Here is a 21,987-nt window from a genome sequence, read left to right on the forward strand (position 1 = left end):
GGGAAATGAGGAAACTGTTGAAATGCACATTGATCCCCTGTGATTACAGGGTCCCAAGGCACAATGTGAGGCATTCTTCTTCCAAGTGTCGGGTGGTAAGGGTTTGACGATGGAGGAGGCCCAGGACCTGCATGTCCTTGGTCGATTGGGAGGGGGAGTTGAAGTGTTCAGCCATGGGGCTGTGGGGTTGGTTGATGCGGGTGTCCCAAGGATGTTCTCTGAAATGATCCTCAAGTTGACGTCCTGTCTCCCCGATGTAGAGGAGACTACATTGGGTGCGTCGGATACCGTGGATGACATTGGAGGTACAGGTAAATTTCTGCCAGATGTGGAAGGATCATTTTGGACCTTGGATGGATGTGAGGGGAGTGGTGTGGGTGTAGGTTCTGCACTTCAGCGGAGGAATTGGGAATAGGGGATGGCGTTTTTGCAGGCAATAGGATGAGAAGAGGTTAGTCTAGGTAGCAGTGGGAGACAGTGGGCTTGTAGCTGATGTCCGTGGTTAGTCAGTTGCTGGAGATGGAGATGGAGAGGTCAAGGAAGGGGAGGGAGAAGTCCAAGATGGTCCAGGTGAATTTGAAGTCTAGGCGAACGGTGTTGGTGGGCAGAGGAAGGGTGGGAATAGGGGATGGTGTTTTTGAAGGCAGTAAGATGGGAGAGAGGTGTAGTCTAGGTAGCTGTTTTGCAGGCAGTAGGTTGGGAGGAGTTGTGGTCTAGGGAACATATAAATGAGTCTCCCATTTATAATCCAGTACATGAGTGATCCATGTGAAGAGTGTCCCATTTTTTGGTGACTTGTATCTGACCTGGTTACCTTGGAGAATGATTTTGCGGTATTCACCAATAGACTTGGACCCTTCTGTAACTTTTAGACACAGGAGGGCACCAAATGTATCTTGATAAAAGTAACCAAATCGTGATTTAACCTTATTATTGAACATGTTAGTTTGGGCCATATATATTTATGGCAATACAATTGGGTGACCCAGTACATGCTTTTTTTCTTTTCAAAGTAGACCTAACCTCAAATACTATAAAATAACCTAAACTGGAGAGAAAGTAAAATGACAGCAATCTTTAGTGAAAATATTTTGCAGTAAATTTCTCAATAAATGATGGTCTTTATATGATATAGTACCTAACAGAGAACAGAAAGTTAATATTGACAATCTTAAAAGAGAACAGATTAGTCGGCTTAAAGACTATGGCCTGTTTTTCACTGAGTGAGTTTGAATTTATTGGCGAAACGTACAGCAATATTTGAGATTGTTTATTTTCTCCCACATTTCCCTCTCTCCCCAATTTTTTAGGTATACTCTTGTACCAAGAGGGGAGTGTCCAGATGTTCGAGTTGGTCATACTCTCACATTTGTACCAGATACCTCTGAGGAAGGGAAGGTCATTATAGTTGGAGGAGCAAATCCTAATGGAAGTTTTTCTGATGCCCATGTATTAGATCTGGGTAACAACATTGTTATTTTTAAATTTTTTGTTATGCTTGTAACAGTTAACATTTGGTTGATTTGAAATTTAAATTTTATTAATGTGAAATTGCAGAATTAACTTTGCTGAAGTTGTTTTTCCTTCCCTCTACACACAACAGAGGATTGCTACTATCTGTGTAATAGTTGGTAGTACCATTTCATATTAGCTCAGAACAATCCTTGCATTGTGATTTCTCAGTGTCAGCTATGTTTTGTTTTATTCCTTGATATCCCCTTGTTGCCTGCTTTAATAAATTCATGAGGTTAAATCCTTATATTGGATTTAAAATACCATCAATCCTGCTCTGCGATTTCACAATGACTCTAAAATGAAATACAATTTTAACTTCCCTTCAGGGAGAATCCAAGACATAACACTGAGTGACACAGTAATAAGGTTCCAAATATGACTCTAGAGGGTTTGGGACTGAAAACCAAGGCCACTGGATAACTTCGTGAATGTTGTTATTAGGGAGCCAATTAGCTCATTTGGCCAGATGGCTGGTTTGTGATGTAGAGTGATGCCAACAGCGCAGGGTTAATTCCTGGCTGAGGACATGATGAGGGTACTACCTTTCTCACTTGAGGCATGTTGACCCTCGATTAAATTCACCACCAGTCATCTCTCTCTGTAATGAGTGAGCATTCTTATGGCCCTCTAGGGCTACATTTTAGTATTATTGGTTACTGATGGATTGAAACATCTTGTGCACAAAATGTAAATATTGAAGTTGTGTATAATATATAATGTGTCTGATCTATTTCCAACAATATGTCTTTAAGTGTATTTTTCAAAACTTTTCTCACATGTTAAACAACTGAGTTGCTCAAAATATTCAGTTAATGTTTCTTGATGATGTGTGAAAGACTCTTGACTGCCTCTGCAGTGGATATTTTCCACTTCTTTAATTAAGAATGCTTCGACCTATTCATTGTCAATTAATATAGAAGAGAATAAGAATGGAATCATGGTTCCATTCTTATTCTCTTCTGTTTCTCCACTTTTACAACTCACTGAATCACGTTTTGCAATATTTGTTTTTAGTAGCAGTGTTTTAGTGGCTGGACCCAGTTGTGTAATGTTGGGGCAGCATGCGGATGATTCCTGGTTAGCAGGGCATGTTCAGTGCAACACTAATTGAACAGTCTATTATTTCAATTATTTGTACTATTACTAGTGTTATTTGCCTGTTGTACCAACTTTCTTCATTGAGATTTTCTTTTTATTGCTTATAATTACATTTACTGATTTTATTCCTGATAAATAGGCAGACTTGAGTGGGATGTACCAGAGTGGAAGGGATTACTTCCACGATATGAGCACTCCAGCTTTATTTCAGCGAGCAAACCTGGTGACCTCTGGCTGTTTGGCGGAGCAGATGAATGTTCAAACAGGAACTGTGTTCAAGTTTTGAATTTCGGTAATATATTTAACATGTTGAACCTACTGCCATTACTCAGTTTCAATCAACCAGATTCTTAAAACCTAATGACTTTTGTATAATGTCAATATCTTTTTGTGACTTACACATAAGAACATTTTTGAGAAACAAGACACCAGAGTGATAAGTATATTTGCAAATCTCACATTCCCTCAAAATTCCATACTGTAAGTTTTTAAAAAGTACGTATTTAGTAGGAATAATGTCATTGTATGATAAACCTTAAATTTTATTTTGCAACCTTTTATAGTGTTGAAAAATTAAATTCATGTGTATGTTGCATTTTCTGCATGGAATTTAATTTTTTAATATATATTGCAAATGCAATAAATAAACATTTATCATTTTTAAACAGAAAATGAAATACTGAAAAGATGGTCTTGGTTCCAAATCTAACAGCATATATTTAAGAGAAATGCAAAGCAGGTGAATCAATATCTGAAAAAAAATTAATGTTATGACACAGGGTAAACCCCTCTTCTAATTTAAACCCGACACACAGAAAAGATTCACCCCTTGCTGTAATCTGTGAAAATTCAAGAGGCCAAGAACTACTTAAAGTAAAAATTAACTAACAACTATTTACAACTCTTTCCTCTAACCTATTGTTTACTTTCCCTTCTATAATACTAGTCTGATAAAACCCCCAAGTTAAGATTTACCAAAAATTCAAATTTCAAAACCAGGCAACTGTCGAATCTTCCCTTTGTATCTTCCTCTGTAGATTTTCTTCTTCTTAGGGAATTCTGTTTCACAGGTCATTGATAGATAAAAGGCACCTTTTAAGAGAGCTGTGTTTTGGGCAGTCTGTACATGCTGGTGGTTTGGCAGTTCTCCCCTCAATTGTTCAATTTTTCCTGGTCTTATAGTCCAAAGCATTGCATTGTTTCACTGGTTTTTAATATTGTCAGTATACTAAATTCAAAACTTGATTGGAGTTTGGTATTTTGGGTAATAATTTAAACTGATTGGCAGAATTTGAATTTGTTTTTGTCATGTCCAGGCAACCCAGCTAATCTAACCGTTCAACCAAATGTTATATTGTTACCTTATTCAGAACACTTGGTGCTGTGTCAGGTAGTTCTGCTAGCTTTTAACTCTCTGAAAGATACAGTGCCCTTTACCTTCATAACCATTAACCATGCAAAATGATAGCCCATCATCAATTATCTGTGCATTTCAATAAGTTGCTGCATTTGCACTGCACTCTCGAAACAAATTAAATTCACCACAAAGTTGGCAAATAGCCCTTTTCATGAAATTTATGTCCCTTAGCCTTTCCATCACAGGAAATGTTTAAAATTATGGAGTTTCATTCCTGCATGTAGTAAATGTTCTTGCTGGTTTTTGAAACTTAATTTTACTATGTGTGTTGCTGAGGTTGTACTTTTGTTACTCATTTTAATTGAAGATCTAATGCCTTTTATTTAAAGCATCAAAACACCAAAAAAAACATGTAATTTTTCCTTTAATCTATGTATTGTCTAAATCAGAAACAGGTTTGTGGAGAAGTCCAACAATAAATGGCACACCACCAACACCCCGGACATGTCATGGCTCTACTGCAGCTATTGGAGATTGCCTTTATGTATTTGGTGGTGGAGACAAAGGAGCAGAACCTGTACAAGATACACAACTCTATATGTTTGATAAAGGTATAAATAAGCAGAATGCGATTTCACTATGGCATATGAGAATTTGAATATTGCAAATGCTAGTTAAACTGTGTTTAGGAACTGACAGTTTTTTTTCTCCACTGAAAATACTAACGCTAATACGTGTATTTCTTTAGCCACACTTAGCTGGTCACAGCAATCAACAGAAGGAAACCCACCAGCTCCAAGACATGGCCATGTGATGATTGCTGTAGGTAGCAAATTGTTTATCCATGGAGGATTATCTGGAGACACATTTTTTAATGATATGCATGTAATTGATACAGGTAAGTCCTGGACATAATCAGTTATTTTAAGTATTGAAAATCCTTATTGGTGATTGGAAGTATTTTGGAAATTTTGCAGATTAACAGGCTGATCTGATGAGATTAGTATTCATCCCAGTGCAAGGAAACAAAAAGCAGGGGGCAGTGAGGTTGGAGAGATTGTAACAAATGCAGCAGAAATTGATAACTCAGTAGCTTCAGTGAAAATTTTGGCAAGGTGGTAATGAAACGAAAGATCCAGCCTAATTCTCTGGGAACATGGTTTTAAATCGCACCATGGCAGCTGATGGAAGTTAAATGCATTTTTAAAACTCATATTTAAAAAGTAGCATTTGCAACCATAAAGTATAAAATATAATTATTGAACTATTATCAATTGACTTAAAAGCCTATCAAATTCACAAACATCCTTCAGAGAAAGAAATTTGGGGAAACTGTCCCTAATGTGTCTGGCTGACATATGAACCCAGACCCACAACAATGCTATTGACTCTTAATTGCTTTCTGAAATGGCAGATTCAATGACCATTCATGCCAGCCTTGTCAGGTTTACCCATGTCAAAGAATTAAAAACATTAACAGAAGAAAAAAAAAGTTTGGGAATTACAGAAATAATTACTGTAAACTTACTACTTGAAGACTAATCTGAAAGCAAACAATTTTAACTTTTAAAAATGTATCAGTAAAAATATGGATACATTCTGAAAAACTTTTCTCATTTTTAATGTGTCTGATATACAGCTGCAGTTAACATGAGATGGAAGAAAATAAAAATGAAGGGTAATATCCCAAAAGGCTGTGCAGCTCATTCTGCAATTTATCATGGAAAGTACATCTTCATCTTTGGTGGTATGGATGTCACAGGAGCTTTGAATACCATGTATAAATATCATATTGGTGAGTCATAGAGACGTACAGCATGGAAACAGACCCTTCGGTCCAACTCGTCCATGCCGACTAGATATCCTAACCTAATGTCATCCAATTTGCCAGCACTTGGCCCATATCCTTCTAAACTCTGCGAAAGTGAGCACTGCAGATACTGGAGATCAAAGTCAAGATTAGAGTGCTGCTGGAAAAGCACAGCAGGTCAGGCAGTGTCCAAGGAGCAGGAAAATCGATGTTTTAGGAATGAGGCTGGGAGCCTCGGGGGTGGAGATAAATGGTAGGGGGGTGGAGCTGGGATGAAGGTAGCTGAGAGTGCAATAGATGGATGGAGGTGGAGGTGAAGGTGATAGGTCAGAGAGGAGGGTGGAGCGGATTGGTGGGAAGGATGATTGAAGATGGGACAGGTCATGAGGAAGGCGCTGAGCTGGAAGGTTGGAACTGGGGTAAGGTTGGAGAAGGGGAAATGAGAAAACTGGTGAAGTCCTCATTGATGCCATGGGATTGAAGGGTCCCAAGATGGAAGATAGGGCGTTCTTCCTCCAGGCATTTGGTGGTAAAGGAGTGATGATGGAGGAGGCCCAGGACCTGCATGTCCTCGGCAGAGTAGGAGGGGGAGTTGAAATGTTCAGCCACGGCGCAATGGGGTTGATTGGTGCAGGTGTCCCGGAGATGTCCCCTAAAGCGCTCTGCGAGTAGGCATCCAGTCTCCTCAATGTTGCTCTCATTGGGAGCAACAATAAATGATGTGTGGAAGTGCAGGTGAAACTTTGATGGATGTGAAAGGCTCATTTGAGGCCTTTGAGGAGAAAGTGAGGTCTGCAGATGCTGGAGATCAGAGCTGAAAATGTGTTGCTGGAAAAGCACAGCAGGTCAGGCAGCATCCAGGGAACAGGAGAATCGACGTTTCGGGCATAAGCCCTTCTTCCTGAAGAAGGGCTTATGCCCGAAACATCGATTCTCCTGTTCCCTGGATGCTGCCTGACCTGCTGCGTTTTTCCAGCAACACATTTTAAGCTCCTTTGAGGCCTTGCACGGAGGTGAGGGGGGAGGTGTGGGCGTGGGTTTGCAGTTCATCAACTTTACCAACACATCCCACCCTGACTTTAAATTCACCTGGACCGTCTCTGACACCTCCCTCCCCTTATTGGACCTCTCCATCTTCATCAACAGTGACCAACTCAACACTCACATTTTCTACAAACACACCTCCTCCCACCCTGTCTCCTGCAAAAATGCTATACAGTATTCCCAATTCCTCCGCCGCATCTGCTTCCAGGAGGACCAGTTGCACCACAAAACACACCAGATGGCCTCCTTCTTTAAAGACCACAATTTCCCCTCCCACATGGTTGATGATGCCCTCCAGCACACCTTTCTGCCCTCGAACCCCATCCCTCTAACTGCAACAAGGACAGAACTGTCCCCCCCCAGTCCTCACCTTCCACCCCCCAATCTCGGCATATATACATTATTATCCGCCATTTCCGCCATCGACAAACAGACCCCACCAAAGATATATTTCCCTTCCCACCCCTATCTGCTTTCCGTAAAGACCGTTCCCTCTGTGACTATCTGGTCAGGTCCATGCCCCCGAGCAACCCACCCTCCCCTCCTGACCTTCCCCTGCCACCGTAGGAATTGCAAAGCCTGCACCCACGCCTATATGCAAGGCCCCAAAGGAGCCTTCCACATCCATGAAAGTTTCACCTGCACTTCCACACATGTCATTTACTATATGTGGGCGGCACGGTGGCACAGTGGTTAGCACTGCTGCCTCACAGCGCCAGAGACCCGGGTTCAATTCCCGACTTAGGCGACTGACTGTGAGGAGTTTGTACATTCTCCCCGTGTCTGCGTGGGTTTTCTCCGGGTGCTCCGGTTTCCTCCCACAGTCCAAAGATGTGCCGGTCAGGTGAATTGGCTATGCTAAATTGCCCGTAGTGTTGGGTAAATGTAGGGTAATGGGTGGGTTGCACTTCGGCGGGTCGGTGTGGACTTGTTGGGCCGAAGGGCCTGTTTCCACACTGTAACTAATCTAAGTAATCTAATCTATATCCATTGCTCTGATGCGGTCTTCTCTATATTGGGGAGATTGGACGCTTACTCACAGAGTACTTCAGAGAACAACTCTGGGATACACGCAGCAATCAACCCCACTGACCCGTGGCTGAACATTCAAATCCCCCTCCCACTCTGCCAAGGACATGCAGGCCCCGGGCCTCCTCCATCAGCACTCCCTTACCAACCGCGCTTGGAGGAAGAATGCCTCATCTTTCACCTCGGGACCGTTCAACCCCATGGTATCAATGTGGACTTCACCAGTTTCTTCATTTCCTCTCCTCCCACCCTACCTAGCTCCAACCTTCCAGCTCAGCACCATCCTCATGACCTGTCCCATTTGTCAATCTTCCTTCCCACCTATCCACTCTACCCTAAAGGCTCCCAGCCTCATTCCTGATGAAGGGCTTTTGCCCAAAATGTTGATATTCCTGCTCCTCGGATGCTGCCTGACCTCCTTCTGGACCCTTCCTATTCATATACCTATCCAGATGACTTTTAAATGCTGCAATTGTACCAACCTCCACGACTTTCTTTGACAGCTTATTCCATACACACACCACCTTTTGTGCGAAAAGGTTGCCCCTTTGGTCCCTTTTATATCTTTCCTGTCTCACCCCCCCAGGGAAAACTTTGTTTATTTACCTTATCCATGCCCCTCATGATTTTTATAAATCTCTATAAAGTCACCCCTCAGCATCCAAGGCTCCAGGGAAAACAGCACCAGCTTATTCAGCCTCTCCCAATAACTCAAATCCTCCAACCATGGCAACATCCTTAAATCTTTTCTGAACCCTTCCAAGTTTCACGATATCCTTCCAAAAGGAAGGAGACTAGAATTGCACATTATTCCAAAAGTGGCCTAACCAATGTTCTGTACAGCTGCAACATGACCTCCCAACTGCATTTTCTGGTTCAGAGATGGATTATTAAGTTAAAAATTAAGTTATTAACTTGAAAATCAAACCAGTCCCAGTAAGTTAATGTATATACTCGAGTAATAGTTGATATCATGTAAAATTCAACCCCTATTTTTGGCCAAATAACCTGGAATTTTCCATATATCGCATGTAAAAAGCGACCCCAGTTCTTCACAGATTATAGATCAACGTTTGAGTCACGTCCTGCTCCAGCTTTCCAGTGTGCCGGTGGATCCGCTCTGCTCCTGGTCTTCCACTCTGCCGGTTCCACTCCAGGTGTTCTGAATTACCATAATTTGTTTTTTTTTCTCTTTATCCGTTTAGCGATCAATTGGGCTTCTGCTAACGATATGGTATGAATTTTGGTGGGCCTAAATTTCAGGCCTTCAAAAATAGTGTCCATGTATTAGTCCACTCCATAAATTTAACCTAAAGAAAAATGTGACTATTACTCGAGTATATATGGTATGTTAGAATGAGCTCTTTCTGATTTTCAATAAACATCATAAGTAGGTTCTCCTTGGCAAATAAAAATTTTGTTGTGTGGTTGTTTTGTTAACTATTTTGAGAATCTGTGTTCAGATATCCACGATAATTTCATTGTAATTAGTCATATTAAAACAGACCTGGTTACCAGTAGTCTAGAAATAATACTTGCTCCATCCTAAAATGAGGGAAGCTGAACTGACTTAGCCTTCTTTTCTAGAATTCGTGTAATTTAGTTATCACATTTGAGTTTTGGATATTTTACTACTTTAAAAATATTTTCCTGCCCTGTCAATATTTGTAACCCAATCCACCATTTTCTTTTCCCTACTCCCTGTGCTATTCACAAAGACGACAAAAGATAGCAGATGCATGAAAATAGGCTAAAACTAAATTAAAACCAAAAGAACTGCAGATGCTAGAAATCAGAAACAAAAACTGCTGGAAAAGATCACGTCTGGCAGCATCTGTGGAGAGAACTTAAGAGTTCACATTTCTTAAAATTCCACAGATGTAGCCAACCCTGCTGAGCTTTTCAAGCAACTTCTGTTCATGCATCTGCACGTATTGGATAACAAATTCCATTGCCAGTTAAGTTGGACATTTTTCTTTCAGATTTAGTGTTTCTTTCCTTTTGGCAGTTTCTTTTATTTCTGCTGGGTTTTTTTTATTCTGGTCTTTGTAAACATGATCATATCAGAGAATGGCAACTTTGTACACTTTACTATATTCCCATAGTTGAGTACACATGGCAATAAAATCAAGTATATATTTCAACCACAGGAAGAGTCAGTGTTTAGAAGACACGATTTTTTTCCTGACTTGCAGCTTCCTAACCCCAATAGAAGTAAAAACAATCATACAAGTAAACACTTTAGTCTTGAAAGAAAAATGTCTAAATGGAGAACTTAAGAATGCAATGCTGTCAGATTCTGTTTTTGAGTTTTTTTAATAAATTTCTTTTCATTAGAAACAAGCTGTTGGACACTCTTGGAATTTGGTCCCTTGCTACCAGCAGGACGGCTGGATCATGCTATGAGTGTGATACCCTGGAAAATAAGGAAAGAAAATGAAGCCTCCATTCCTGCTGAAAAAAATAGTGATGAGCAATCACCTAAGGGGAACACATGTGAGAAATCTAGCCAGCAAAGCAAGGCTGATGAAAATCTTGTACCAAGGAATTGTTCAATAGTTCAAAATCAAACAATGAACATTGTGCATCTATGTTTGGTTTTTGGTGGAATGGACACTCAAGGAGAAATTTATAATGACTGTTTTGTCACACTAGTTGATGGTTATTAACTGTACTTATTCCCTTAGTATAGTTACCACTCATTTACAAAACTTCCACGTGAACATACTTAGAAATCATGTTACCATAACAAAAAGTGTGGATGCTAGAAGTGCTTTGGACTGGCAGCATGTGGTAAATACCACTGTCTCCAGCAAAGCCAGGAGTTTCCAGTCTCTTTTAAACTCTCTTAAACCTTAGATGTTTATACTGTCCAATATTGTAATGTTGTTCACCTCTGAACTTTTCCTTAACCACTTACTGAGATGTTGAAATTATTTTCAGCCTTACTGAGACTGGGATAATGTGAACAGGACAAGCATACAAAATATATCCTGCATTGTTAAATTCTAATTTATTTGGCATGATTCAAAGTGCATGAAGGAATGTAGTTAAAGAGGAGGGGGTGTTAAAAAAGGTTAAAATTTTAGATTTGATCATAAATATATCATATCCAAAGATCAGCAGTAAGGCAGCTCTTTCCTCAATGACCAAGGGCAACATCTGATTTCAACGACACCCTGAACCATGCCTGTAACCTTCATCCACACTACTGATACCAACTCGTGCATTCTATTTAAAATGTGATTAAATTTAGCACAAGATTACAACTTGTTTAATTCATGCACAAGGGCTAATATGAAATGCTATCTGAATGTGGAATTCCAGAGACATTGTGTAGGTATAAAATTAGTCTTCACAGGGGTAGTACAGGCATTTTATTGAAATTTCAATGCTTGTTTCTTACAGAATTGTACATCTTTAAAAAAATAAAGTTGAAATCAATTGAACTTGGAATATAAAAGTTGCTTGAAAATGTACATCCTACAAATTTTGTTCATGTGCCTTTTCAATAGCCACAGTAAGCTTTATACTGGAACAAACATGCCAGTCTGTGGATGTGGATTTAGTCAACCTCAATGCCAAGAATGATAAGAGCTCTTCTTCCAGAGGAAGGTTTGTTCTTTCATCTGTAAAGAACAAAGTACTTCTCTCCTGGGATTAGTGAAATTTATCCCCAAATTCAAGTTGAACCTCATGATTAGAGTGACCATTTATGCATGTTAATGCTGGAATCAGTAGGTGAAACTTCACCTGAAAAATAGCACCTGTTACTTAATATGGAAAGATTAAGCATGTTCAACCCAATAAAACAATTGTCATCTACTCGAGTTAGTTGCAGTATATGTTGGAAGCTGTTGTAACCATCCAAAATGTAGCAAATGCTATGACAGCTTGTGAATGGAACATATGCTGGACTGGGATAAATCAATTTTCTGGTGTGAGTCAGTCGATTAGTTCCTTCTGCAGGCTTAAATGGAGGGAGGGGGGAGGCAAGAAATATTCCTTGTCTCGGTTGCCAAAATATAAGATTAAGCCATGTATTTTTTTAAAAAGGAAGTGTTTGGCATTTCTTATTGCTTTTGACCAGGTGCAGAAATAAGAAATCAAATCCTGATGTTTACTTGGACAGGGGAAACAAGTTAAGGTTGGTCAGAGCAAGTTTAACTGAATAGCCAAGTCTGCCCAGCTTGAATGCATGTATTACTGCAAGCTGTCTGTTCATTCTACTTGATGCACTCGAGTACTGCACAAAACAGAACCTTCCTTACTTTCCTAAGAGTTTAAAATCAGCATTAAAGATTGCCATTGATTTGATCAAGTTGTGGCATGGTACACAATTCAAAACACTTGGTGCATTCAAGCTGCATGTCAAAATAATCAGAAATCAAAAAAGGTGTTTCAAAATAGGTAAAAAGTAACTATGAATTCAAGACTCTGAACAAGATACAGCTCAATGAAAGCATTCTTTCCCAAAGACATCTACACCCTCTAGACAAGGTAATGTTTGTATCAAACATAACATTTATTGGTCAATACAGTAGAAAACATTCTACACTTTGACAGACCAAACAAGGATTCAAATAAATAGAAAAATGGGTACTGGAGAACATTGTACTCAGCCTTGACAACTCAATTTCCCAATCAAGCTCTCCCTCTGGCTAACTCATGCTGAAACTGCATTAGAAAGTATGAGCCTTTGAGAATTTTCAGTCCACTCAAGTGAAAATTGTGCACATACATTCAAGAATTAAGTCCTTATCATTCAGAAATCTTTCTCAGTCCAATATTTACAAAATTGAAGTCCTTAGATTACAACTCATCCTTTTCAGTCTCTTCTTCCTCTTCTGGAGGAGGTCCACCTGCACTTCCATACAGCTTACTTACTATTGGCTGAACAATTTCTTCAAGTTCCTTCTTCTTAGCTTTGAATTCTTCAATGTCAGAATCTTGATGACTTTCAAGCCACTCAATCTTTTCCTCCACAGCTTTCTCAATAGTTTCTTTGTCCTCTGTTGATAGCTTACCACCAAGTTTTTCTTTATCACCAATCTGGTTCTTCAGAGAATAGGCATAGCTCTCCAGATCATTTCTGGCATCAATACGTTCTTTAAGTTTTAGATCCTCTTCAGCAAATTTCTCTGCATCATTCACCATTCTCTCAATTTCCTCTGGGGTCAGACGGTTCTGGTCATTTGTAATAGTGATCTTGTTTTTATTTCCAGTGCCTTTGTCTTCAGCTGTAACACGTAGGATGCCATTTACATCTATTTCAAATGTGACTTCAATTTGAGGAACACCACGAGGTGCTGGAGGAATACCAGTTAAGTCAAAGGTACCAAGCAGGTGGTTATCTTTGGTCAGTGGTCGTTCACCTAAAAAACAATGATTATTGATGTCAGCAAAGATGTTACATCATAGGATCCCCTTAGTCCATTCAGCAAAGAGTACACTGACCCTCTAAAGAGCATCTGACAGAGCATGTGGCAAACACTATCCCCAGATTTACCATTGCTAGCCAACATATCCCTGGACACTATGGGCAATTTAATACAGCCAATCCACTTCACCTGCACATCTTTGGACCATGGATGAAATCAGGGCACAGAGAAAAGGAAACCCAGTGTGCAAACTCTACAGTTACCAAAGGCTAGACAAACCAGGGTTTGTGTGATTTTCTTATTAAATCACCTCCTCCCCTTTACAGAAAACTTAACTTTTGCTTGAAGTAAAAGCCACCTAGAGATTATGCTGGTATAATCTGTCCATGTTAAACTCTGGTATTACAACTCGGCTCATAAGCTACATTAGTGGTTAAAAATACTATTCCCTTTTAGCCCAAATACTCAACAGTTCAGTCTTCAAAGGTCCACAAGTGGTAATGCAAAAAAAGTTACAAACTGAACCAATTACTCTATTGCAAGCTAGCTGTGTTTGATTGAGAAGTACCAAGTTTCAAATTTTGCAATTTACAACAAAATTGTTGTTAAAGATTCTGCAACAATCTGCTTGAGAGAATCAGAATCTAATGATCAGTATAAAGTGTAGACTGAGTGAGACCACAAGAAACTCTTGCAGACCCATCTTGCTACTTGGCATTTGATTACACAGATGACTACTGAAGAAACAGTAGTAATTGCAATGATATGGACAGCTGCTGGGCTTTGTTTAGAAAGGTAAGCAGTGACATTTTCACATTTATAACTATCTGCCCATGTTTGGAGGTAATTATTAGGAACTGAAGAGAAAAAAAAAAAAGAGGCTAGATACTCCCCATCTTACACCCTCCCAAACAAAGATGCTCAAAAGATAGTTCTGCATGAACTTAGAGTGGATACATCAGTTTGGATTATAAAAGACATGATACATTTGACAATATTAAAACCTGTCTTCATTACATTGGTTTTGGTAGTTAAGGTTTACACCTCAAAACCTGATGAAGCAGCTTATAACACAAAGCTGTTAAATAATTACTGCACAATCTAAGGCAGTCATGAAGAGAGAGTGTTTCCAGGGCAGTTAAAAGATAGTTAGAGTATTAAAAACATCTGACACTTGACTGCTGAAAGTCAAGTTTGCAGAATTCCATTGACAATTGTGGACTATGGAACAGTACAGAACATGGTGGCAGCAGCTTCTTGTAGCAAAAGTTTAATTATACAAAACACAAACTAAACAGCAACCTACCTTCATAGACCTTTATTGTTACAGTAGGTTGGTTGTCAGAAGCAGTTGAGAAGATCTGAGACTTCTTAGTTGGAACCACAGTATTACGTGGTATTAGCTTGGTCATGACACCACCAACAGTTTCAATTCCAAGAGTCAAAGGACAAACATCCAGGAGAACAAGATCACCTATATTTTTGTTTAATTAGAAACCAGCATGTTAGAAAACCAATTCACTTCACAGCAAGTTAATTTGCAGTAACATGAACTCTACAATCAGTTTCTGGCACCTACCAGTATCTTCCTCTCCCGAGAGGACACCAGCCTGTACTGCGGCACCATATGCCACAGCCTCATCAGGGTTGATTCCACGAGATGGTTCCTTGCCATTGAAGAACTCCTTTACCAGCTGCTGAATTTTAGGAATGCGAGTGGAGCCACCCACAAGTACAATTTCATCAATTTCAGTTTTCTTCAGATCAGCATCTTCCATCACTTTCTGTACAGGCTTCATGGTTGATCGGAAGAGGTCCTGATGACAAGGACAATTAAGCTTGTTATTGTCCATGATTAGCTTCATTACTTGCACTTTGTTTTAGTTTAAGTTAAATCAAGCTTGTGAAATGCAATAAATGGAATCAATCATAACTAAAGCAAACAAATTGCTACAAACCAATGCTCTAATTTATTGCTTAGGGTGGAGAATTAAGTACATTGCTCAAATGCCCAGTTGAAGTCAGTAAACCAAGCATCAAGAAATTAGATTTAGTTACACAGCATTCAATTTTCAGTGCTAGAATTTGACTGGTTAGGGAAAGGAACTGGAGTAGCCTACAAAACGTATTAAAACCAACTTAATGACAACAAATGCAAGTAGTAATATCTTTAAAATAGTTATTTTCAGTCTGAAGTTAAAAAAGGTTAGCCCATAAACTTAGTTCAGCCTTGGACAAAATAAAAAAAACAAAAACAAAAACATTTAGTCCTTCCAGGATGGGATATTTGCACAAGAGACTAGATTCTCTGGAAATCTATACTTTGATTTATTCATCTCCCACAGCAATGGGCAATAACCTAAACAAGGTTTGCAACATTTCAATGAGGAATAATTCAGATGCACATGCTCAAGCATGCATTTGCATAAGGATCCAAATTTAGAGTGCTAAGTGCCATCACTTAAAAGTCTGAAGCCTCTCAAGGAATATTTTTAAGTCAATACAATAATCAAAGTTCAATTTTAACTAAACAAGAGCTAAATCTGAAGCATAACTCACCATATTCAGTTCCTCAAATTTTGCACGTGTTAAAGTTTCAGAGAAATCTTCACCCTCAAAGAAAGATTCAATTTCAATTCTAGCTTGATGTTGGGAAGACAAACCACGTTTGGCCTTTTCAACTTCACGGCGAAGTTTCTGGACGGCTCGGTTATCCTTTCGAACATCTTTTCCAGTTTTCTTCTTGTACAACTTGACAAAATGTTCCATTACACGTTGGTCGAAGTCTTCACCACCTGATTAAAGTTACTGGTTTAAAAATCAATTCTGATAAGTTAAGATGTTAAAATATAACATTTACATATATAGTCTTACCTAGATGAGTGTCACCATTTGTAGCAACTACTTCAAAAACCCCATTGTCAATAGTAAGCAGTGACACATCAAAAGTACCACCACCAAGGTCAAACACCAGAATGTTCTTTTCACCCTCTCGCTTGTCCAGCCCATAGGCAATTGCAGCAGCAGTTCTGAAGAGGGGAAAAAAAAAACAAAAATGAAATCTAAACAAGACACTTAAAAATATATAAATTCCCAACTAGACCAAGACAGATGAAATAAGGTTTCAAGTGGTTCATTTTGGGGTTAACCAACATTAACTCGTTAACACCTGTTAAAATACTCACGGCTCATTGATGATCCTCATAACATTCAGACCAGCAATAGTGCCAGCATCCTTTGTAGCCTGACGTTGAGCATCATTGAAGTAAGCAGGTACTGTTACCACAGCATGTGTAACCTACACAATCAAATGGAGATATATTTTAGAAAATACATTATAGCAAATGTGTCAAATTTCTCCTGTCAATTCATTACAGAAGAAAATTCAGATGCTTTATCCAAAGCTGGGAGAGATGTTTCCATTTGTACTTTCTACACTGGGATATCAACTGGTTGTGTAGTGGAAAGACAACAAAACAGACCAAATCACTAAAGATGCAACAACTTGCAGCTCAATACAGAAGACAAGCTCATTTCCTGGAACAGGAAAGATGCAACAGAAGGTATTTTGATTGTAATTCAATCTTAATTGAAAATCCAGGATTAAAATAGTACTTTGGGCTCATGCAAAAATCCACACGCTTTGAATGTAAATTCCTCTGTACTGCAACATTTCCAGCTTCTTTTGAAAAAGAGGCTAGGGAAGTGCTCATGAATTGCAAGCCAATTGAAGACCCTCCGAAATAACCGATTTGCTTTAGGGCGCACAGATTTACATATATCCAGTCAAGATCACACTAAACAGAGTCAGATGTACAGCATGGAAACAGACCCTTCGATCCAACCCATCCATGCCAGCCAGATATCCCAACCCAATCTAGTCCCACCTGCCAGCACCCGGCCCATATCCCTCCAAACCCTTCCTATTCATATACCCATCCAAATGCCTCTTAAATGTTGCAATTGTACCAGCCTCCACCACATCCTCTGGCAGCTCACATTCCATACACATACCACCCTGTGAGAAAAAGTTGCCCCTTAGGTCTCATAATTCCCCCCTCACCCTGAACTGATGCCCACTAGTTCTGGACTTCCCAATCCCAGAGAAAAGACTTTGCCTATTTACCCTATCCATAGCCATGTATTTGGATCAGAAAGTGAACCAGTTGCAAATACCTTCTTGCCAAGGTAAGCCTCAGCAGTTTCTTTCATCTTAGTCAATACCATGGCAGATATCTCCTCTGGAGCAAAAGTCTTGACCTCACCAGAAATATCAAGTTGGACATGAGGTTTGTTCTTCTTTTCAATTACCTAGACAAAAGAAAGTTCATAGATCTGTTGGTGAAACTCTTGGTTCTCAAAACTTGCCAACAGATCTGACTGGAGACATGACCAGGTGACCTATTTTACTTAAACACCTGAACCTATTTGTGCTTAAAAAAACTGCAAAAGATCAGAAGACATTAAAGTACTGAAGTCAGCTAACAAAAGAAATAACATTAACAGGTCAATGATGACCTAAACAAAGGAATCAGATCATTTCAGACTTGATATTACACACTTTTATTCAAACTTAGCTCAAGTACTACATGCATACACTTATACCTTAAAATCAGATAATTCTGCAACTGACCTTCAAGTATTAAGCCCTGAAAACCCATATTTGAACTGAGGAAAGCACAAACTTATTACCTTAAAAGGTAGGTATTTGACATCTTGCTGTACTGCTGGATCATTCCAGGTTCGTCCAATAAGCCGCTTGGCATCAAAAACAGTGTTCTCTGGGTTAGAGGTGAGCTGGTTCTTCGCAGCATCACCTATCAGACGTTCACCATCAGTTGTGAAGGCCACATATGATGGAGTGATTCTGTTTCCCTGGTCATTGGCAATAATTTCCACACGTCCATTTTTGTAGACACCAACACTAGAAAAAAGTAGTCAATATTGCCAGTTGCTTTAATCTGAAATTTTAGAAAAAACAAAGACAAAAATCTCAAACTTACCAAGAGTAAGTTGTACCAAGATCAATCCCAACTACAGTACCAACACTTTCTTTCTTATCATCCTCATCAGCAAAGACACTGCTGATTAGCAGCAGAAGCAAATAACCTCTCATGGTGACTCACGATTGTGCCCTTGGTAGTGATGGCTATTCCTTAAAAAATAAAGGGAAATGTTACAAGTCAATGATTACCATACATCCACATGTGACCATTAAACCTCACTTTTACATTTAACATTAGAATATCAACACTAATGTACTGCAAGTTCACAACTGATGAAAACCCATGGTATGGTTCAAAAGAAAAGCCTTACACCAAAGACTATATAAAAAAAATTGATGACCTGAACTGTGGCAAGCATGATTTAGTCCAGGAAGTGATACTTTTGGGAGGGCTAACAAGGCATGCAACCACACTGAACAGAAAGTAGAGGATCACAGAAACCTTGATGTGCATAGTCTGCTGCCTTTGAGGGTCAATGGCCAAGTCAACTATGGTGTCTGTGGGATATGTGCCTACAAGTCAAGATATTGCTTTAAATCTAATGTTAGTTAAGTTACAGCTGCATCCTACATGCATTTCTGGTCACTACACTACAGGAAGGATGTTAGATTAGATTCCCTACACAGAGTGGAAACAGGCCCTTCAGACCAAAAAATCCACACCGAATCCTCTGAAGAGTAACCCACCTAGACCCATTTCCCTCTGCCTAATGCACCTAACACTATGGGCTATTTAGCACAGCCAATTCATCTGACCTGCACATCTTTGGACTGGGGGGGGGGGGGGAAAGAGGGGAGAGAACTGGAGTACCTGGAGGAAACCCATGCAGGCACAGGGAAAGTATGCAAACGCCAGAGACAGTGGCCCAAGGCTGGGCTCAAACCTGGGTCCCTGGCACTGAGGCTACAGTACTAACCACATTTCCACCTTCACCAATATCATACAAGTGGTGGCTAAGATTCATCAGGATTTGTGTACAAAAAAGGATCAACACAGGTAATTTTCTTATGGGCAGGAAAAGCTGAATGGGTACCCAAATGAGACCTAAAAACATCAAGATAGGCAAGGTGAAACACCCCCTGCCCCCCCCCAAAGGTTGATAACCAGCGGAAACCTTTTTAAACGCAAGAATCAAGAGATTTAGAAGGGATTAAAGGAAAATAAAAATCACCTAGAGGGTGGTGAGCGTATAAAATTCACTACTTTATAAAAATGCGTGGTAGAAGCAGGAACCATCAAGACACGCAAGGCGCGTTTATAACGCCCTAATATAAAAGGTTACGTGCCAAGCGCTGAAAAACGGCATTAGAATAGATGGATTCTCGAAGACTGATGCGGTCACAACGGGCCTTTACCATGCAAAAGCATCGGCGACTTAATGAACGTGTTGCCTACTCAAATGGCTCCCAATAAAAAATTAAGTGGAAATGTTCAAGTTAACAGCATATTACAAACGAGAATATCAAATAAGTTACGTTAAAATGACCCTAAAAGACAACCAGTTGAGGTAGTGCCCCGGAAGCCATTTTACATCAGCCAACACCAACACCTCCGTTCCAATCGAATCGCCGAGTAACAAAGGCCTACTGCACACCGATCGAGGGAATAAAGATGAATTGTAAGTTTTATTTTAGTGGATTACAATTCTGTTGACTCTAGACTATTGTTCTCAGACTCGGCAAAGAACCGCCTAGCACGAGGAAGCCGGCCCCGCTATGCTCTACAACATCCGGACTCAAAAAACCCTCGCTTTTTCAACGTTAATTGTTCGCAATAAATCTAACGATTCACGATGATTCTGCCATTTTGAGTATCGGTCTGTTCAAAGCCCATGATCATTACCTTACCCGCTATTCGCTGCTACTCGAGAACTTGCACAACACTCCACCACAGCCGGCTTCAAGGATCCCAGACTAGTGCAGGCTCCCGTTCCAGCCTTTATATAGAATTCTGACTTCCCCATCGTGGAGCGCCGCGATTGGTTGGTTGCCCTTGCGTTGGAGGCTGTTGATTGGCCACATGGCGCACGCTGGCCACTCCGGAGGGTGACACGTACGGGCTTTCGGGGACTCGTCACAGGGGAGAGGACGGCCCGCCCCCTGCCCGTACATCGCCTGCCCATTGGACTGACTTTGAACCGACTCGGTCCAATAGAAGTCGAATGTCTCCGAGCCCCGTGTTGCAATTGGGTTATATCGTTGTCAATCTTAGCGTCATCACGACCCTACCCTCCTCCGTTTTGCCAACGGACGATTGCGTGCGTGTTGCTTCATCCCTCGCGCCTTCCCTCCCCCAGTACGTACACATGTTGGCTTCTGGAATATTCAGCACCTGAATGACGGCTGTTTCTCGTTCGTTTCTGATGGCCTTCATGGTCTGCTTTTTGAGCGAGCGGTCTGGAGTTTTAAACATGTGTACTTCGGGCCCGCTTTTTCTCCCAGCTCAGTGGATGCTTAAGTAAATGTAGTCCGGATGTGGTTTCTTTTTCTGACATTGAAATTTACTCCGTCGTCTGGCGTTCTGTCATATATGTCTTTGATGTATTCGAAATGGTTAGGCCTTTCTGTCCTTGTAATTTAAGTGTCCTTTCTAATGTCGTAGTTAACAGGTGAAGGCAGTGAGCCTTAGCTGAAAAGTTCAAGTCAGAAAATTTCACATAAATCTATGCCCCTTCAGTTTATGATCTGTTTGGAGGAAAAGTTCGCCTTTAGCCACAGGATCATGTTTGTTTGAGGAACCCCAGAATCGAATTGCCAGCCAATACACACGTGGACTGGCCGCTTGGTTAAAAGTCAGATAGCAAGAAGGGCGTTTTTGATCTATTACAACCAGTCGGGCAAAGATGATGGGAGGAAAACCGAGCCAAAATATTCATACTGGAATTCTATCAAATTCTAGTTGAAGTTGCCCAGCAGATTGCAAACAACAAAACTAAACTAGTAGTATGGACGAGCTTGGAGATGCTGGAACACTACATACAAGCAATTTTGGACCCTGCATCTAAGGAAGAGAATCCAAAGGAGTTTACAAGAATGAAGGGCTTGTCATAGGAGGTGTGATTGAGACTCTGGCTCAGTACTTGCTGGAGTTTAGAAAGATGAGGGATACCACATTGAAACTTCCAGAATACCGGGATGCATGGATAGAGTAGACATGGAGAAGATGTTTCCACTAATGGAGAGGCTAAGAACCAAGGGCACACTCTCAGAGTGAGGGAATGATCCTTTAGAACTGAGATGAAGAGGAATTGCCTCAGCCAGAGGCAATTTGCTGTGGAACCCATTGTCACAGAGGACTGTGGAGGCTAACACATTGCATTTGAGAGAGAGAGAGAGGTTCTTAATTAGTAAAGGAATCAAGGGTCATGGGGAGAAAGTATGAGAATGGGGTTGCGAAACACATCAGCCATGATCGATTGGTAGAGTAGACTCAATAAACTTAATGGTCTAATTCTGCCCCTGGATCTATGGTCTGACTCAAAGGGATGGAATAGATAAAGGAAGAAGGGATTTATGGAAAAGGCAAGGCTGGAGGGATAATTCAGCCGAAGACAGATACAGATTGTAAAGGAGGCGAAAAAAACAGTGCATTGTTGGCCAAAGTTCAAACCTGCCTGAGACTGCCAACATCGAACCACCCCAAACTGTGTGTAGATAAAATTACACTTGGACAATGGGAGATATTCAATATAATCTTTAGCTTCACAGAAAATTAATGCACACAGCTCACGTCACCATTTACCAAATA

At 40.3% G+C, this 21,987-nt stretch overlaps 2 protein-coding genes across 8 annotated transcripts in view; one reads left to right on the forward strand and one right to left on the reverse strand.

Annotated features, from left to right (window-relative positions):
- rabepk (Rab9 effector protein with kelch motifs) overlaps nt 1–11,309 on the forward strand; it is a 66,627-nt gene extending 55,318 nt beyond the window's left edge. For 5 of the 6 annotated variants that reach the window (XM_043720185.1, XM_043720186.1, XM_043720189.1 and 2 more), the window contains 6 exons: nt 1,311–1,462; nt 2,753–2,905; nt 4,420–4,581; nt 4,719–4,868; nt 5,610–5,765; nt 10,191–11,309. In XM_043720185.1, the coding sequence (XP_043576120.1) occupies nt 1,311–1,462; nt 2,753–2,905; nt 4,420–4,581; nt 4,719–4,868; nt 5,610–5,765; nt 10,191–10,522 (1,105 nt within the window). In that variant the 3' untranslated portion in view covers nt 10,523–11,309. The remainder of the gene's footprint in view (nt 1–1,310; nt 1,463–2,752; nt 2,906–4,419; nt 4,582–4,718; nt 4,869–5,609; nt 5,766–10,190) is intronic. The other variant, XM_043720187.1, reaches the window with a different exon arrangement.
- A 1,050-nt stretch (nt 11,310–12,359) lies between these two features.
- On the reverse strand, nt 12,360–20,192 carry hspa5 (heat shock protein 5). Of its 2 annotated transcripts, none has more exons than XM_043720183.1 (10): nt 20,088–20,192; nt 18,238–18,389; nt 17,927–18,158; nt 17,411–17,545; nt 16,420–16,532; nt 16,109–16,263; nt 15,794–16,029; nt 14,814–15,051; nt 14,541–14,708; nt 12,360–13,228 (listed from the first exon to the last, which is right to left on the reverse strand). In XM_043720183.1, exons 2-10 carry the CDS (start codon nt 18,348–18,350, stop codon nt 12,666–12,668), a joined length of 1,953 nt encoding a protein of 650 aa, XP_043576118.1. In that variant the 5' UTR covers nt 18,351–18,389; nt 20,088–20,192; the 3' UTR covers nt 12,360–12,665. The 2 variants fall into 2 exon arrangements, with proteins under 2 accessions (XP_043576118.1, XP_043576119.1); XM_043720184.1 differs by having other exon boundaries at nt 20,083–20,103.
- Between the last annotated feature and the right edge of the window lie 1,795 nt (nt 20,193–21,987).

Source organism: Chiloscyllium plagiosum, chromosome 30, assembly GCF_004010195.1.
Source record: "Chiloscyllium plagiosum isolate BGI_BamShark_2017 chromosome 30, ASM401019v2, whole genome shotgun sequence".
Taxonomy (NCBI): Eukaryota; Metazoa; Chordata; class Chondrichthyes; order Orectolobiformes; family Hemiscylliidae; genus Chiloscyllium; species Chiloscyllium plagiosum.

Bases quoted from the DNA above. Each gene is read 5' to 3' on its own strand.
- hspa5 (XM_043720183.1), bottom strand. From the start codon at position 18,350: ATGAGAGGTTATTTGCTTCTGCTGCTAATCAGCAGTGTCTTTGCTGAT. The intron at 18,159-18,237 runs GTAAGTTTGAGA...ACTTTTTTCTAG, and splicing joins CTTGGTACAACTTACTCTTG to TGTTGGTGTCTACAAAAATG. The intron at 14,709-14,813 runs GTAGGTGCCAGA...ACAAAAATATAG, and splicing joins CTCGGGAGAGGAAGATACTG to GTGATCTTGTTCTCCTGGAT.